General features: G+C 39.0%; 1 protein-coding gene across 7 annotated transcripts in view; it reads right to left on the bottom strand.

Moving 5' to 3' along the window:
• The window catches only part of LOC105673069 (uncharacterized), a 55070-nt gene that overhangs the window by 15817 nt on the left and 19787 nt on the right, over nt 1-19466 (bottom strand). For 6 of the 7 annotated variants that reach the window (XM_067355341.1, XM_067355339.1, XM_067355340.1 and 3 more), the window contains 7 exons: nt 18280-18782; nt 17320-17645; nt 12320-12521; nt 10997-11248; nt 7431-7654; nt 6544-6635; nt 403-595 (listed from right to left, as the gene is read on the bottom strand). In XM_067355341.1, the coding sequence (XP_067211442.1) occupies nt 403-595; nt 6544-6635; nt 7431-7654; nt 10997-11248; nt 12320-12521; nt 17320-17645; nt 18280-18782 (1792 nt within the window). The remainder of the gene's footprint in view (nt 1-402; nt 596-6543; nt 6636-7430; nt 7655-10996; nt 11249-12319; nt 12522-17319; nt 17646-18279; nt 18783-19466) is intronic. The other variant, XM_067355342.1, reaches the window with a different exon arrangement.

A 19466-nucleotide genomic window follows, 5' to 3' on the forward strand; every position in this document is an offset into this window, starting at 1 on the left:
CGATGTAGAAAATACAGTGTTGAAAAAGAAACATAATTGAGCGGGAGATGCTATTAATCTGGTCACGTTTAACAATACGGAAACAGCGTATTCTATGCACCGACGCGTCCGCTAGGCGATTAAATAGCTTTTCCTCGCCTCGCTGCCCTCGGAGAATTTGCATGGAGGCGAATCGAGGTGCTGCGTCAGTATGCATTTACATGCGTTGCGTTATCTATGATCGCTCTATATCAGCGTTTCGTGCCATCTCAATGATAGATAGACGCCTCGTTCCTCAAACACGAATACGAATTTCCATTCTCGCGTGTTGCCTCGCAAGGCGTTCGATTGGGCAACGTCGCGGGGAAATCGCTGACTGTCGGGAGGGCAGACGAAGGAAAAAAAAAAACGAAATGTCATTACCTTCGGTCGACACCAGTCGGCTGCGTACGAGATCGACTTTGTTTCCCACGAGGATGACTGCCCTCGCAGATACGTGATCGCTCCGCCATAAGGATTGGAGAACCTCCTCGGCGACGCGCACTGATGTCCGATCGGTCGTGGAATAAACGACGCAGTACGCGTGCGGTTCATAGGTCGCGATGCAATTTTCCGGCTGCAAGCATTAATCATGACGGGAACACATTAATTACTGATGATCACGGTCGAGCCTAGCAGTCTCTGTTTCCAATTTATGAAGCTTATATTAATTGGTCGTTACATATGAAACGGCCATTCCGCATCGACAATCTTCGAATAATTTCCGGCGAAATTAATTACACTTAATTGAAATCATATTTCAGTCATGTTATGCGTATGTATGGGCTGTTTCTCTTAATGAGAAAGTAGTAGTTTTATAATCGTATTTCCATGTGAAAAGTCCTCGAAATATTTCATCGCGTTATTCTTAAAATAGTTGGCAACGTGACGTAAGAAATGCGGCTATTGTATTGCATAAAACAGTCTGTTTCTCGGTATTTAAACACGCAACGCAATTTTCGGGCTGCATTAATCATGACAGACACATTAACACTAGTAATCATAATGGAGACTAGCAATCTCTGTTTTCAATTTATGCAGGCTATTACGTATTTGCTCGTTATGCGGAAAATGATAGTTTCATGTCGACAAACAGGCAATAATTTCCAGAGAGAAATTGTGATCTAATTAATATTTGTCATTATATAATAATTAAATTATATTCTTTTAAATGGAAAGAATAGTCTATAATTTTTGGTTGCAAAGTTTTCGAAATTTTATTATCACTTTAGTCTGAAAATTTGCGCATAAGAAGTACGATTACGTAGAATACGTATTGCGTAGAAAATTTATTTCTTCGAAATGTCAAGCATATCCTATTAATCCTCTTTCATACTACGAGCTCAAGAAGACTACATCCATTGTATTTTACGCTAATCCTTCCGTTCTACAAACAACCAAAGAAATGTTTTTTTTTTCTTATTTCTTTTTAATCTGACGAAGATAAAGTTTTTTTTGGCTAGATGCATTATAAAAGCGACGTGTCTTTTATGAAAAGATTTTAAAAGAAAACTTCTATATACAGTAAGATATACATTATAAAAGTAAATTCAAAAGTTCACTCTCTGTTGTGTGCTGTTTAAATATAATTTGAACAAAAAAAATATTTATAGATCTTCATTATAACAAGATTATATTTATAGCAAGAAAATGAAATAAAAATCAAATGATATTAAGAAGTTAAAATAAAGTCTGCCTCATATTATAATTTTAATTAAATGTCTCGGAACATTTTTCACTCTCTGTCTCGGTATTTCTTTGTGTCGAATGAGTCGAAAAAAAAAACAATGTTGTAAAAGAGGAAAATGTTCCATTTTTTGTGGATTACATAAATTCACGTGAGGTGATATATGCGATTCCAGTTGAATTCGCTAAACCGAAAAAAATTAAAGGGAAAGAATCGAAAAGGGGAGTTCGTTATCCATTACGTGGGTACTTAGCAACTTGACACCTGGGAGATAGATTGGGTTTTTCGCAATCAATACGTAAATGACGTTAAAGCGCCCTTCGGTCGCTGCATTTTTTATTAACTGCGTGCCCTTTCCGAAAACATTATTTTCCACACTTTTCAGTTTTTTAAAATTAATACAATTACTGTCTCTTAATTGGCATCCTGCGTGCGAATATCTAGTTTAAAATCAAGATTATCCGAGAGCGTACTTATTCACGCGTGAATCATATTCTTTTAATTAAACTGGAAATTTGATAAAATACCGTTGCGGTGCTGTTTGCAATGAACAAAACCGAAAAATTTTTAAAGCACCATTTATTCCTACACTTTACTTTTTTTTTCAAGGTGTAATCGAATTTCACTGGTTATTATTATTCACTCGAGCGACAAGCGAATTTCTGGAACGTATAATTGCAGTCACAGCGTTATTGTGACACCCACTCAGAATGCTAGGCAATAAATAGAAATCCCCCGGCAATATTTTTCACCGTATTCCATAATTGGTGCTCATAACGAAGTGCAGTTGAAATCTAGTTTAGAAACGTAAGAGAGGTCAGCTTAAAATCATTGTAAATTATATCTCTGTGAGATTTTACGGAAAGTCGACGCTAATATTTAGACTAACAATAAGTTAGAGCGACAATCCTAGCCGCTTAAACCTAGCTTAGTAATTTACTATATTCCAAGCATAAGTATGTATATATTTAACATAAATAGAGTATGTATATATTTAACATAAACAGAGACAGTAAACAGATATAACACTTATCCAAGCTCTTTCTCATATATAGAAAAAACGACATTCATTGAAATAAATATTTCTAATATTTAGAAGAATCTTAAATTATTTCAGACATATACATTGAATGCAAATATATAAATTCCACTGGTGTCCATTTTTTTTCAACAAAAATAGAAGTCCGGGTTATTCGCCTAAGGGGCTTAATCAGGAGTTGGCGCTAAACGACATCAGCGCAGCCAGCCGTTAAAGGTTAAGATCGCAACATGAGCGGGTTCTGCGATTTTTCGAACGATTATACGAAAGAATTACCTTGAACCGTATCAAAGGCGCGGCGCAGCTCGTGATATCGAATATATCTAGGGATCGACCGCTTAACGGTCGAACGCGCGGCATGGCTCGGTGCTCGTCAATGACTTGCGGCACGCCTGGTTGAACGAAAGCGGGAGAGAACGAAGAACGCTTCGTTACTCCCTCAGGTCCTTTTTCTTACTCCCAGTAAGCTCGCGCGGGAGCTTGCGATGTGCTCGTCACGCGATAACTCTTACTTGCTCGGTTGCACAGAGACCGCAAATCGGACTGTCGCGCTGCATTTGGATGCCAGACGGGTCCGCAGACCTGGATAACGTTGCCCTCAATAGGAGTTTTCGCACGACAACGTGTCGGTGGTGTAAAAAGTATTATCGGTCACGGCATTGGTTTGAGAGAATCATTGGAATTATTTTTCCAATCACTGTGCACACATATTTTAAAATATCACAATAGTTCTATATATTTTATAATTGTTCTAAGTCATTCAAATATATATCATGTCTGTCGGATTTTATTATACATTATTCTTACTCTCTCACAACTATTTTTACGTTTGACTTATTTTTTTTCGAAAAAAGAAAAAAAGATTAAAAGTAAATTAGTTTGTGCAACCTAAGTAAATTAATTAATTTAACCTTTTTCACGTCGTATGGATGCTTTTTTTTTTCTTTAAAGCACACAAAGGACAGTTTAATCTATTAATTAAATTTTTAAAATTAAAACTAAATATCTAAGGTTATATTAATAGTCTACGGAAAATCAATGGTTGCGCGTGTTTATCTCGTTTCTTTCGCATGTTCCTACGCATGCGATAAAAAATACAATTACTACAGTTTACCGTGGAATTACGCATGAAGGAAAGCACTACCCTCCAACAGTGCGCGTTAACGTATTTACGTCGATTAAACAAAATATGCAGAGGCGTCTGACTCTAAAACCACAACGTAGGATCAGGCGTTGCCCCATTTATGCTTAACTTTGTTGGTAAACTCCGCTAACGGAATCACGTAAATCCTAATTCCACATAAAATAAGTACATACTCTTTAAATTCCATTTCTCTTTTTCTTTCTCTTCTCGCTCCTCTGAATTTACACTTGATGTTTTTTTAATGCTTGATTGCATGCATAATTTTTTAATTTCTTTCCACCTCTCAGTTTGAGAAGTATTAATTCGTGTAGCGAGATAAGAGATCGTTGTACTTTTAGATATTCATATTTATACAAGATACTTTTTAATTATTACTGCTGCTGTTACTTACGAATTATTTAATCAATCTTAATAAAAATTTTGTTAAATATCCTTTTTGCAACTTTTTCATTTTTGACATTAATTATTATCTCTCATGTTATTGTTATAATATTTTGATAATTGAACTGCAACGTAAGATATTTTTAAACATAAAATTTTTAATTAATTGAATAACAAAATCCATACTATAAAAAATTCAAAACATAGTTAGAATATAGCTATAATATAACATACATAATATAATATTATTTCACAGTATTGTGAAAGCAACTGCTCGTTTTTAATAGTTAATATTGAATGTATGTTTAATATTATGAATAATGAATGCTTATTATAACCGTGAATGCGTAATAGCCGCAAACCGCTGATAAATTACAGTATATTTGTGATATTATTTCACCACGCGATATCACATCTATTTTTTTAGTAATCTATCTTCATAGCTATATTATTACAGCTTTATTTACACGACATATTTCACGGAATAACAATAGGCAGCTTCTATTTAGTTGAATAGGAATTACGTAGGTTATTCGAATCAAATCAACCCAACATAGAGTCGATATTTTCTTAAAACAAATTGCAGGCGATTGTTTCACTCACGATGTTCGAATTGTCAATATTAAATAATTATAATTACTAAAAATTAGTTGCAAAATTAATTATATCTTATCTATTTCACTCTTGTAGCTGTAAAACAGTCAAAATCTTTTTATTGCTTATCGTACAAGAAACGATCAATTGCTCGGCATTCTTGTTAAAATAAGAATGATCTTAAATTGATCGAAGGATGTATTGATGCGAAATAACTCGATTGATCTAAAAGACATCAGACATATCGTCGCAATGTAAACTCTTCAAAATTATATCGGTTTAACCGCGTAAAAACAATCCAAAAGCTCGCGTATGTTTTTAAAGGAATTTTTGAAACAGAAGATAAATAGAAGACAATTTATTTTTTTTTACCAAGAAAAACGTACATTTTTCCATCATTTTCTCCATAGCTTATTTAACCTATCTGTATTATAGAAATTGCAATCGTGATAAGCTTATCTGTGTAATAAATACACCTTGAGTTAATAGCCCGACCTAATACAATCCCGGGACTATCGACGGAAATCAGGATCGCGGCAATGTTGGAGCCTCGCTCGCGGCCTGTCGTGATTAGCGATCAGCCTTGACTTTCGGTAATACCAAGAATAACGGTGGCGCGCAGGGCGTACCTTGGGACGGCCTTCGCTCGCCGGAATTCCGTGGAATTCGCGAAATTCGGAGCTCGAGACCGCCATCGCGTCTGTGTCGAGCAATCGTTTTATCGTTTCCACGATATATACGTGAAATCGGTCGCGACCGCGAGTGTGCACGCGGACGCGTGCGTATCGGCGGCGCGCGCGGTCGACCGCGCAATATACAGCCGCGCTATACGCTGCGAACGACTGCGAACATACGTTTTAATTAAAGGGTAAATTCGATTGAAATTGTCTGGCGAAGCGTGACGGCGTGGTTCTACTCCCTCCCCCTCCCGCGAACACCCCCAACGTAGATTTCTCTATGTATGTACGTGTGTTTGTGCACATCGCGCTGCAGTTTCCCACATTTATCGTGCGCGGGAGCGTCGCCGCGCCAGCGCGTCAGCTCGCCCACCGTGGAAAATGGATTTTAATTTAATTCCCGCGGTACAAAAGCACACACACACACACACACACATACACACCGCGTGCCCCTCCCGAGCTTGCCTTTCAGTCTGCCCGTCCCCCCGGGGTTAACTCGATTACGTAGCCCCCGTCGTCGTGAGAGCACTTCGCCCCGAAGGTTCAAGGCGCGTTCCGTCCGTTTGTTCGACGAAAACGAGAGGAGACCTGACTGGCCGGAGGAGATCGAGCTTGCGGCAAAAATGATTAGCTCGGGGGTGCGGTAAATTAGCGGCGTACTCTGCGCATCAGCGATCAATTGATTATGAAAATTGCGAGATCTGCTGCGAACATTGTCAGTCGTCTCGACGTTCTTATCATTTTCACCATTCTTTTCATGACTGTAAATGTATTTCATACTTCTATTTTCTCGTACATATAAGAAACTCCTTGAAACTTTTAATCGAGCAAAATTTTTCTACAGAAGTATCGTTGAGATAAATTTCAAGACACTATAATAATTTTAAGAGTACTTGATGATCTCTTGCAAATGTTGACAATATCAACACTCGCGTCCCAGTGACGCTATGATATGTGATAATTGTATACGTATTATGACATATTAAAACTGATGTTAACTTACCGTCATCTCGGCGCAGGAATGATCGATAAAAGTCAATTCCGATTCCTCGCCGGCCAACAGCACGCTGACAGTCTTCTCGCCGGACTCGTCGTCTATAATGAACGAAATTAGAGTCAGGCTTTTAAAAATATAGTAGTACATACGTGTGGACTTCGAAATAATACCATGAATAAGTAAAACATATACATTATATATTCAATTAATTAATAAGTAAAACCAAACGGTCGAACTGATTTTATTTAAGAAATGTACATTTAGGATCGGAAAAAGTAATTATTCATTAAAGTGCTCTTAATTTTCAGTTTATTCCGAACAAGGGATATGCAGATATTTGTTGAAAGTGCTAATTGGAGCGAACCCAAGTTTTCATCTTCGGAAGAAAGTTGATGATTCAAAAAAATCAAATAATTTCAAAACTTAGCCTTGCTCTATCAAAGAAAAATTTTAAATACTGCGGTTGAAAAAAGAGCAAATATTTATTTTACATTGCAAATTTTTTCTCATAGCTGCACACCTTTAAATAACCCGAAATTATCGGTTAAGTAATTAAATTTGACTCGGCTCGCGCACATATGCACTCGACATCCGGCACTCAAAAATATCGCACATCCCTGTTCCGGCACGTCCCGGACCATTGCAAATCGCATGCAAACGGGGTTTTTCCGCACCCGAACGGGCGCGGAAAACAATTGCATCACTCTGCAAAGGAGGGAGAGCCCTGCTCATGTTTTCGTTCCGGTTTGCTCTGGCTCGATCCGGCTGGCTTTTAGAATTCTTTACGGGGTCGCGTGCCGCGCCCGATCGATCGATGACATCGCGGCCGGGGGCCGGATGGATGGAAGGTCGTGGATTTTACGGTCGCGACGGCGTAGCTTGTTCGAACTCACCGATCGAAGTGTCGTAGGCGTGCAGGTACTCGGAAGTCATAAATTGAGACACCAACGAGCTCTTGCCGACGGCGGGAGCGCCCAGCATGAGGACGCGGTAGGGCGCCGGGCCTTGGGACGCGCTGCTCTCCCTCGAACTCGCCAACGAACCCGCCGCAGAGTTCCGCGCCGACCCCGGATACGAGGCGGTCAAGTGTTCCGTGCTGCGTCGAATAGAAGAAAGGCTAGGCGCGTGTTGAGATTAGCACAGTGCACATCTATACGGTCGATTTATATCGGGGAATTGGAGCCGCATTATTTCAGAAAAGAGCCCAAGTCACTTGCTTCGTTTTCAGAAAATAAGAAAACAACTATGCACATAGATCAGACAAGCAGCGCTTGTGCAAAAGTTGCACTTGGACGCGAATTAACGAATATCATGCACATTGAATCCTAAAACATTACTACAACATCTTAGTTTATCATTATTTTAATATTACAACTATGTAAAAAAAAAAAAAACAAAACAGAAATTGCTTGACTTAGGCGCATTTTGAAAAAAATGTGGAAAACATATAGGTTTATCATCATATCATCTATGTTTTGTACGATAAAAATATAATTTAAATGCCAAAGTACTTTTTTAAATGTTTACTATTCGAAAAGTAGATTTAAATTTTTATTTCAACACAATTTGCAACGCATATTTTATTTCTTTTTTTTTCAAGTTTGAATTTTTTATGGAAAAGCATATTAATTTGGATGGAGCGTATATTAAGATGTAAAATAATACAAGACATAATTCTCGCTCGACTGCGTAACGTGCTCAGACAAGTCTCTCATAAAGAAACGCTTATGGGCACAATAACCATGAATGCTTCTAGAAGCTACTTAGTTTTATATGACGAAATAATCCGGATAACATGAAGAGACCAACTGCTTCGTTGAACCGCGTAGTACACAAGAAATTCATTTCATGTACTTGTTTCGTCGAGATAATTTTTTTTCAATACTAAACGTACTATTCTTTTTTAGATTTAGAATTTTTTTTTAAACTCTGAATTGATTTCTTCTAGTAGATATCGTGTGCCACTCATATCAACTATAGAATAGCAAAATACATGGAAGAAATCTTTTCCGTGATGTTCTATATAAATAATAAAAAAAAAAAAAACCTAAATGCCGCACAACCTCGGTACAAGATATTTCGCAAGATTCGCGTCAAACTTCGAAAACGTGTTCTCCGAAGATTTTATCTCGGTGGAAATTTTATCAGCCGCACTGCTCCTCCGAGAGAAACTTCGGAATTTTCAACGTCAAATATCTTAGGCAACTAAGCCTCAAATCAAGATCTTGCGAAACTCTCGAAATTATCCACGAAGTAGAGCTCTGCAGCTCCGAAGCTTAATTTCTTAAAGCCTTTTAGCCCGTAGTGTTAAACACATTCATCATTGCGTCTCGGTTTAAATTTCCGCAGAGGAAAGGTCAACTTCGATGTTGTCGCAAAGCACACTCCTGCACACTCTTCGATATAAACTTTAGAAAATATTCCATGTATTGCAGCCGGCGATGGAAATGCGTTTCACGCGATATCCACTTCTCATTCTACACATCGATATCAAACTCAATAGCCGCATCTAGAAGGGAAGAAAGAATCGTAACAGGTTTATTCATTCGCGCGTGAATATTCAACGTTTCACACTTCGATCGGTAGAATCCGAATAATAAGATCAGCGCTCACACAATGGCAGGACTAGTTACTCGAGTCACCAACACCATGCATTTCGTTAACTCGTGCGCGCAACGACAGAACAAGTTACCCAAGTTGTTAACACTCTGCGCTTGGTTAATTTGTTTCGCTGATCGTTATACGCTGTTAAATATTTAAATATACATTTTATATATCGCACGCACCATTGTTCCGACGGAATTCAGAGTTCCATTAAGCGATGCTGTAATGCTGTCATGCCGGTAACTTTGCGTGCAGATTTAATGCCTAGCCGTATTTACACGAAGCTAGTTACATTGGACAATAAAATTATTTTAATTTTCTTAAGCATAGCTGTGTCACACATATTATCAAATATGATTTTAGAAGAACTGTATTTGATGAACAGTGTTGAAATGAGATTTTAACATTTCTGTATCTGTTCTTCAAGTGATACTACAGAAACGTACATTTATTGTTTTCGTCATATTTTGCTTCGTAACATCTTCTTTAAATGGCTAGTAGCAATTAGATAGCACATACGGCTCAACTGGTTCTTCTTTCCGTATAAAAGATATTTAATTTTCTCGATAAAATTTATACGAAATATACGTTATTCTGACAAATAAGCAACAGTTTTATGAAAAATATAGTGCATGTATGCTATACTGCTTATATTATACTACCAAATAGACACTGTTACATATTCTGAAACGCTACAATTACTATACATAAACGCTGACTGTAAATGAAAAATTTTGATTACGTATATTTTTGTTTCGGTGAAAAAATAAACAGCAAACAAAAAAAATGTGCAAGAAAAAAGCTGCATCAAAACTGTTACATATGACAAAAGTTACATTTATTTATTATTAATTTACAATTACATTTTTCAACTCGTTGATTAAATAAGTTTTCATAAAAAAGCTAAACATTATTTACTGCTAGAAGCTTAATAAGTGAGGTTCGAAATTAAATTCTCCCTTAAAGGATGTTAATTTCACTGAATACCAGCATATTATACAACACTCTACAAAGTACAAATTATAAAAAGGTATTTCAAATACGAAATGCTAATTGCAGTACTACTGCATACTTCGAAAAGCACATTTCAAATGGAAAATATAAGATATCGTTTTAAAATACAAAATATGAATTTAATTCAAAACACGAGATGTGAAATAATAAATATTTTATATCTCTAATGTGCACGTTAACGTATTTGAAATACTTTTCAGCCCTTTATATATATCACTTACCGTGATGTCTGAAGACCACGCTCTAAGGTCCAACGCGCGTGTCTACGTCACTTCAATGTCACACGTAAACTCACGCGTTCGATCTAGAGCGACGGTCGAAATTGTTGCCACGCGAAGACGAACCGGAGATAAAGGCCGGAGATAAAGGCCGACGATATCTTCCGGTGCGCTTCTTCCAAAAGGAGCAAACGAAGCGTCACAATCGCAAACATCATCGCTCGACCGTAGAGTAATAAATACAATTATCGATACTTGATATCGATACTTCATATTAACAAGCATCTTGTCAATTTTTTAATAAAACTCTTACACGTTGCTTGAATATAAAGAAAAGTAGTTTGCGACAGCGAGGAACATTATTTCTCAAAAGCAACGACGACAGATTCAGAGACACGAGGCAAGTTTAGTTCTACATTTCGAGTTATACAATCGAGTTCTATATTTTATGTAAATAAAAGGGAGAGAGATTTGGCAAGTTGGCTCGTGCTCAAATATTAGATTTCTAATATTTGGATATCTTTGAATTAAAGCAGTTGGTACTCAATAACTTGTGTAATGAGAGCGTTTTCGAAGCTATACGACAAGCTATATTTTACTCCGTTAACCATGCTTGAACTCACCTGGAGTTGCTCGACGCCACGCTGTTATTAGAGCGCGATCTGCGGCTCTTGAGGGAGTCGCCCCGGTTTACCACGCCTTTTCCCGTGATACTGAAATGCCGCAGTCTGTAGTACTCTTCCTCCACGCCGGTGTTGGGCATGCTCGCCACTCGCGATCTCTGTTGCGGAAGACACAGGTAATTCGGTCGACCGGAAGAGCGGCTACCGGGAGCTTTTACTGATTGCGACCGGCTGTGATGGGGACTCCCGTATCTGCGACAGCGCGTTATCCTCGTTATGATCCGGTAATATCGAGTATACAGAATGTTTGAGAAGGAAGAATCAATACCGCGAGAGACGTAATTATTCGCACAATTAATTTACTGTTCTACGAATGAACAAATCTGTTAGTAAAATAATATAGAAATCTATTTTCAATATCACGTGTTATCAGAAAGATACTAATAATAAATCTTTGACTAAGTTTTTGAACTTTTTGATATTATTCACTGTAATAATATTAACAATTGTGAGCAAAAAATTATGCATTTAAATGGAATTTTGAAAACGTCACAAGTGTGTAAAACACATGCTATTTCTATATTATCAAGAATATTTATATCGAAATCTAAATTTTAGACAATAATCTTTTTTGTCATTCACACATATTAAATGAAAACCAATTTTGAAGCTGACTCTATAACTTTATTCTGAAATTGACATGTGCTCGTTCAGAAATTTCTTGCTTCTAGTATCTGAGATGCTATCATCTCCCGAAGTATGGATTTTTCTGTCCGAAACACTTTGGAAGTCTGTAAATATATTGAATATGCCCGACGAAAACTTCCGACAAGATTCCCAGATAAACTTCTTTTTTATTACAACCGAAAGCATCGAATTAGAATATACTTAAAATACGGGGTAACAGCTAACATTTATTAAATTTGCTGCGCGATTCAATATTCTTTTTAATATTTTACTTTATCTTGTAATATTATCTTGTAATATTATATATACAAATGATATTCATTTCACGTCTTTAGATTTTTGTGAGACAAGTACCGCTTGCCAATAATCATACGTCGGAATATCCAAAGTTATTATTACGTTTCGTTTAAAAAAAAACTGTTGGCTTTTCTATGAAACTCTATATCTGTGTCAAGAAATATAAGGAGCTTTTAAAGTAGGCCAGATATCTTGTCCAATACTGTTCATTGTTATTGCCCATTGGTTACATCCCTTTAGACATTTTGCCTTTGTGATGCCTACATTATGTATCACCCATATCGATCGTATTTCTCGCGACTGTCGCGGAACCGTAGGTGCCTCGACGGCGATCGATACCTCATCTCGAAGTCGTGTATCTCCTGCAGAGTGAGAGTATTGGCGACGTCTAACAGCTGCCGCATGTTCTCCTCGCGTCGCCTCACGTCGGCGTCCGGGTGCAATAGGATCGTCGCCGCGGGCGCGTCCAACGACAGGGACGGTTGTTGCACCACGATTGTCGCCTGGGTCGATCGCTTCACGCTGCCGCCGGCGCTTCCGCCTTTCGGGTATGAAAAATTCACCGTCCGTTACCTCCATCCGCGCGCTCCTTGATCTCACGGGTCACGAGTTGGCGAAAGAGAGGAGTCCGCTCTCTCGTCCGCCCGTACACCCGTTTCTCTCTCTCGTTCCGCCCTCGCGGCACGGAACGCATTCTTTCGGGGCTCTCGGGCCACCCTTCTTCGCACCCTTTCTCGGCGAAATCGCCGAGAAAGTGCTCCTTCGCGAGATACGTGCCTGATGACACGTTCGCGATCGTCCCGACGGAACCGCCGTCACTCGTTCGTACAAAGAAAAATTTTTCGCGACTGATGCGTCTGATTTAGCATCTCGACAGTGTCGATATCAATTGCAATGGGAGAAGTTTCACCTGGCGAATGGCTACAAGCTGGGCTAAGGGTCGTTATCTTGAAAAATATCCTCCGGTAACTGAGAAAATAACTGAGAAAAGTATACCGTCCCATAAAACGAACGATATTGCACGTCTTTCTGCGTTTATCATTTACTTTCTTATTCACATTTAGTTGACATAGAGTATGTCGAATCTCGATCGCTGCTATTTATTATATCATGTCATCAAAAGTTTTATGAGTTTAGAATGAATATTCTATCAAAAGACATACCGAGGCATGAATTGTTTCTCAACTGTAAGCTACTGTAAATGAAGGGGTTGAAAATGAGAAGTAAAAGTGAAATTTGTTCTGTAATTAATTCCGGATGATGTTTACTTTAACAAGAAACATTAATCTAGGGTTCGCTTAGCATACAAGAAGATTTAATATCGAAACTTGATAACCTAAAGAGGGAATGTGCTATATGAGTATATAATAAATATTATATTACTCCACGATCTATATTGTAATTTAATTGTGATTTAATTTCTTAACAATTTGGAATCAATTCCTCTTTGCGAAACAAACAAAGTGCACTGATAATTTTTACGTTATAAAGTAAAAATGAGTAATTGTTTTCACAGAATTTAAAATATAATAAATAAAAAACAAACACTTTATTTTATTTTATTTTAATTTTACTCCGCAAAATTTTAATTTGATGCTTAACTTAGCAATATATTTAATATAAAAAATTAAAAAATTTTTGTCAAATGTCCCCTAAGAAAAGATCAACTTTGAAGTCATCAAAGAGCTTAAAATGTTTTACATATTATGATGTATTCTGTATTGAGAAGATAATTTAGAATCATTTTATGACTATTAAAGTTCAGTTAATCAAGGAAGCTTATTACTGAAAGTTCAAACTTGATTGTAGTTCTATACTAACTTTCGATATAATAGCATCCAATTAAATTTTCGTTAAAGAAAACTCGCCTTTAGAGTCAATCACGCAATTCTTTTAGAAACGCGAAGGTAAAAAGCGAAAATTTCCATATGAATTACAATAATAATTTTTTTTTTTTTAGAATAAAACGTGATTATTCGGTTGGATAAAATTCGAAACGATGAGAAATGAAGCGTAAACATATTCACTGGTATTCGCATGATCGGTCCATAAATCCATAGGGACGGATATGCGCTGGCTTATACTTCAAACGAAAGAGAAAGAGAGAGAAAGAGAGAGGGAGAGAGTTTTGTAATTCCATTTCAATATAAAGTAGAATTTGAAATCAGTGCTAACAATAGTGAGCCTCGCAGCAATCCCGTTTTATGTAGACGGCGAGTTGTGGTTCGTAAACTTTTTTCATCTAAGATTGTTCTTGGTGTAGTAATTTCTAACCCAGCCTGTGTAGGTCGACCGAGGATCTCTAAGATGCGACCCTTTCATCCCCGTTTAAACAAAAGTTCCGCAATCTGCGCGAACTTGAGTCCCGCGCAATTGCGATTATCGAGGTTCCATCCGGCACCGCCGACGTGACGGATGGTGTAATAACAGGGATTGTGGGTAGCAAAGACGGCGGTCCCGGCAGCACTATAGTGTGTACTAGTGAATAGAAACAAACAGGTAACGACAAAGCGTGATTCTCGATAGCAGGAGTCGCAAGCGGCATTCCCAGGTTCTCTCTTTCGCGCTGCCAAACGGCGCGGCGTAGCCGAAGCGAGCAATCGCGTCATAGAAATTAATATCGCGCATAGATTAAAACCGATCTAACTTAGATGAGTTTTCAGATTTTAGACGCTATTGATACGCAAAATTGATCTAGCGTGCTCGATTTAATCCGCATAAGATGAAATTTAGTTCTCTTAAATTCTTATTCTGCTTGAAACATATTTGCATAATCATAAATAAATAAACAAAACTTAAAAGTTTTCCTATTAAGTAAAGTATTTTATAATGTTAAAAAAATTGAAAATGGGTTAAAGATATAACGAGCTGTGTTTTTAGTACAAATAATATGAAAAAAAATCAAAAATTCTTAGTAATTGCATTTAAACAAATATATTTTCAATTAAACTCATGAAAAATGGTTTTAATTACGCTTGATACGATAGATATCTTATGACTCGACAACGCTATGTATCTATCACGATAAGATGCATTTTTTCACATCTGCAGCACTAAAAATTGAGCTTCACGAAATTATATTAATTACTTGGTATTACGGCACCCTCATTATCTATCACGAATCTATCTCTATCTATTCATCTATATCTACGACGACAAACTTCACATTTTGTGATACACATAAAACAGAAAAAAGCAAAGAAAGAGAGAGAAAGAGAGATGTATAGAAGAGGTAGAAATTTCAAACGTAGCATATAAACTTCGTATGTGCGAGAGCCTGTACAATTTGCGTTCATATTATTGAAAATGCATTGAAAATGAATATATAAATGGATATATAATGTGCGCAAAATTTGCAAAGTCATATATTTAATTTTACGGTCCAAATATTCTAATGGATATCTCATGTTACTACCTCCTCCATGATAGAACCCCGTTTTCATAAACATTAAATAAAATTAATAGTGGTTTAACTGTTTCTCCGGCTCTATGTAGATTTGTTTTTGGAAATCATTTAAACCTCCGTTGATTTTAATTAATGTTTATGGCTGCCACGGTCCTACGATGTGCGAAAGTCAAACTAAGCCGGTTGGTGTGTTTTGCACACGCAACGGATTTTCAATTAGTGATCAAAGCACCGGCGGCGATATTCTCCCCACCTCAGCTACGGGCGCACCGATTATCATCGCAGACTTTTGCGGGGCGACGAGCGGCGACATTAAGAGCATCGGCGTCCCACAAGGATGTCTCGTCTCGCGAGAATGACTTTTGTCAAGGACGTAATATCCATTCCCGTGCTTTTTTTTTTTTCTTCTTCCTCCTCCCAACGGGGTCGATAAACGTCGTCGCTCGTCGCCGTCGTCTGAGATCCGCGCGAAAGAGACGCAAGCGTGATCGACAGCGCATGAAGAAGGCAGAGACGCAGCGAAAGCGAGAGATGGTGAACAAAAGAGAAGAAGCCCAAGCGCATTCGCATAGTCGCATGTGTGTTACCGTACTGTATCCACTGTAACACGACCAAAGAAAGGGACGGCCGTCGAAAGGCCGGAAGCTCTTTCCAGATCGCACGGCGCTCTCACTCATTCATACACATCACCGTCCCCGTCATCGCCGTCATTGTCGTTGCATCAACAGTCTGACGCCGCTTTCGACAGCCGTCCCGTGTGGATACGAGAGAATGACTATATATATCGTCTATTCGCCGGACTATGTAATACCTATTGCGCAAAACGGGAAAAAGAGCCTGACCCATGAATGAATGGCTGAAACGAGTGGATGAGATTCTGAAAGAAAAGAACATCAATTCATTTCCTTAGAGGTACCGTCCATTTCTCTCGTCTCCTCTCGTTTCCTCTCCCTCGCGCAAGCACGCACGCACCCACACGTACACACGCACGGGGTTCGATTCACGCTGATGTCGGTTAACGTTGATCCTGATTGCCAAATTTTATTCCTCTATTCGTGCAAAGGAGTCTTTCGAGTTTCTCGCGAAATTCACACAGAGATACGAAGTAAAGCGCGATTTTTATCTTCAAATAAGTAGTGAGACGTAGTGATATCTCAACGATAAAATTAATAGTTGCGATATTTTAACGATTTCATTATTTTTAATAGTTTTTATTATTTTAATAGCATTAAAAGACACACTCCGTGTCGATTTAACCAGAACTTTTCCAGGGATCTTTCTGTATTATAGACAAGACTTATAGTACATTATACCCTTGCTACGACAAATCTAGAGACGACGAATCGCTAACTAGTATTATTTCAACAACTCCACAGCGGATTCGATCGATAGTCTTGGTGACTCTGGTTAGCGATCGACACACTGCGTAGCACGTAGTTGGAGAATGAAATTAGTGACTCACATACGGTCAACGTTAATCGAGGTTGCCGGTCGTCCGTCTTTCAATTCGTAATGATAACCGCGAGCGATCGATCTCCATTAGAAGGACCCATGTTCATCAGGTAGATTACCATGGAAATGTGAACTGGATAATGAGTTTGCGGGATGAGAGAGGGAGAGAGAGAGAGAGAGACCCAGAGCGAGTGAGAGAAAGAGAGAAACACTCGCATTTCGAAACTCGGGAGAGCAACGTCGAGAATACGAATAAGGCGAATGGCGAAGCGCGAGAATTTTCGGATCCTTATGTTTTTTTTTTTTTTTTTATCACCGACCACCGGATCGCAAGCGTGGTTCGTCATCATCGTCATGGTTCCAGCGAACGATTCAACGTCGCGAATCGTTTATAAGCAACGAATGCGACGAGACTACCCAGGAAACCCTGGCGTTCTTTATCTTTCGTAGAAAACAAAGGAGAATTGTCGAGGCAACTCACCCGCTGAACGTCCTCGCGATTTTGTGCTTCCGCTACTCTGGATGTTGCAGCCCTGAGTGTTGCACGGTTGCGTCGCACCTATGAGCGATATATCGAGCGGATTGGTCGTCACGTTGATGTTGGGCCTCTTCTGGCTTCGCCTGTGCCGAGTCGACTCCTCGGTCTTCTCCAACGCGTTCGCCTGAGTCGAGTTGACCTTTCCGTAATCGACCTGATACCCCGTTCTGGCGTTCTGCTTTTCCTGGGTGGCCACCAGATTTCGGATCGAGGAGCGCGTGTCAGCCGAATCGGGCTGACCCGCGTCCACGGAGCCCCTCACAGGGGTGCTAAACGCAAACGGGGACTGTAGGGTGCGACCTTGCCGCGATTATATAAGAGACGGCGCTGACAAATTCATGGGCGGAAATATTCTTTCATTTTATTTTTCGACGCCTGCAGGTGAAAGTTTAAGGTAGGAGATCAATTCGGAAAATTGGTCTGACGTTCGTAATCTAGTGGTAAACTTTGTACTTGCCCCGAGGGGAAAGATAGCAAGAGTAAAGGATACGTAAATTTTCTTACGAAATCTAGTTTCGCTCGAAGCAGAGGTTATTTCCAACCCGGAAATTATTGCACACGATAACGATTTAAAATCGGGAAAAGAGAAATATATGGCTGGCAGACTATATAGTTTTGCGAGCATAATTCTATTCTTATTATTATCCCCAAATTTTCTCTCCAATTTTAAGACAAAAGTATTACGGAGAGTGTTGGAATTTTCAAGACCTTCACGTTACGTAATATTTTTCCATTCCACCTTTGGTTTTCTAAACTTTTATTGCGTCATAAAATTGATTCGCCTGCTTTTCGTGCATTGCGAATTAATTTTCTGTGATAATTCCACTCGCTCATTTATTGGCCAATCACCGCGCCTCGCCAAAAAGCCGACGAAGTCGAGCTTACTTAAAGAAATCCGCTTACCTGAAGAAATCCGCGGCTCTGAGATCTGGGAGCGGCGGAGTTCTGCCGCTGCCGCCGAAGGTGAATCTAGACTCCTGGTGCACGCTGACCATCGGCGTGGGCGGCGGGAGAGCCGTGCTTCCCTCCGCGCCGTTACTCGCGTTGTGTCCCTGACCGATGGAGGAGCCGGTTATCGTTTTGGAATTGCCGTTGTGCTGACTCGAGTCGAGTCTCGAACGGGAACAACGGCCCGAGGGTCCGGCGGTCTCGGTCTCGTCGAAAGCGCGCAACGGAGACGTGGGCGACGACGAATGCGGTAACGGCGGTGTGGTTTGGTTCGCCGGCGCCGCGACGGAGATCGGCGACGTGGGCGACGCCGGCGATGAGTTACGGCTGCTCGCGGTTATATCGTCGGGATGGATGGATGACGGTTGCGACGGGGCTGTAGCGGGAGGCGACATTTCGGCCGGCACGTCGATTAAGTCGAAACTGTCGTCCGGCTGCTCCCCGTCCGTCGTCGTCACCTGAAGAGCGGAGAGAAATCGTGCCAATCGCGCTGCCGTTTTGCTTTCGATCTTTTTCATATGCTTATCTGCATACGTATACACGGTAATTTGTAGACTTTTATTTCTTTCTGACGATGTGGTTCACTCGAATTTAAAAATATGTAAAAATATAAGTATACATATACGAAGCAGCTGGTGATCAATAACGACATTCCGTGTTCGAAGCCGAAAATAATACTATACTGCGACGTGAATAACTCTTGAATATAGTAAGCAAATATATCTTTAAAACAATTTCGACGAGCTGAACATGAAAAATACAAATATACTAACATTAAATTGTCTTTCAATTAACGTCAAATGAATTTGATAAAATTTTCAATTAAATTTAACGACAGAAAGTATTTAACGTTGCAAGTTATAAATTTGAGATGAATGATTTATCCGGACACTTCTGTTAAGAAAATGTTGACTCCAATTTCATTAAAAAATCTGCTGCTCTTAAATTAAAAGTTACAAATTGTAGAGCATCGTATAAATTAAATCTAAAGTATAATTTTAATTTCTATATTTATTGCACAACTCTTCATAAGCAGCATTTACGATTTTTCGAAACCAAACTTTTCCTTGTTAGGTATGAAATTACAGTTTTCCTCGTTAGATGTGAAGCCAAGTTTTTTTCTCGTTGGGTGTGAAACCAAG

Source organism: Linepithema humile, chromosome 5, assembly GCF_040581485.1.
Source record: "Linepithema humile isolate Giens D197 chromosome 5, Lhum_UNIL_v1.0, whole genome shotgun sequence".
Taxonomy (NCBI): domain Eukaryota; kingdom Metazoa; phylum Arthropoda; class Insecta; order Hymenoptera; family Formicidae; genus Linepithema; species Linepithema humile.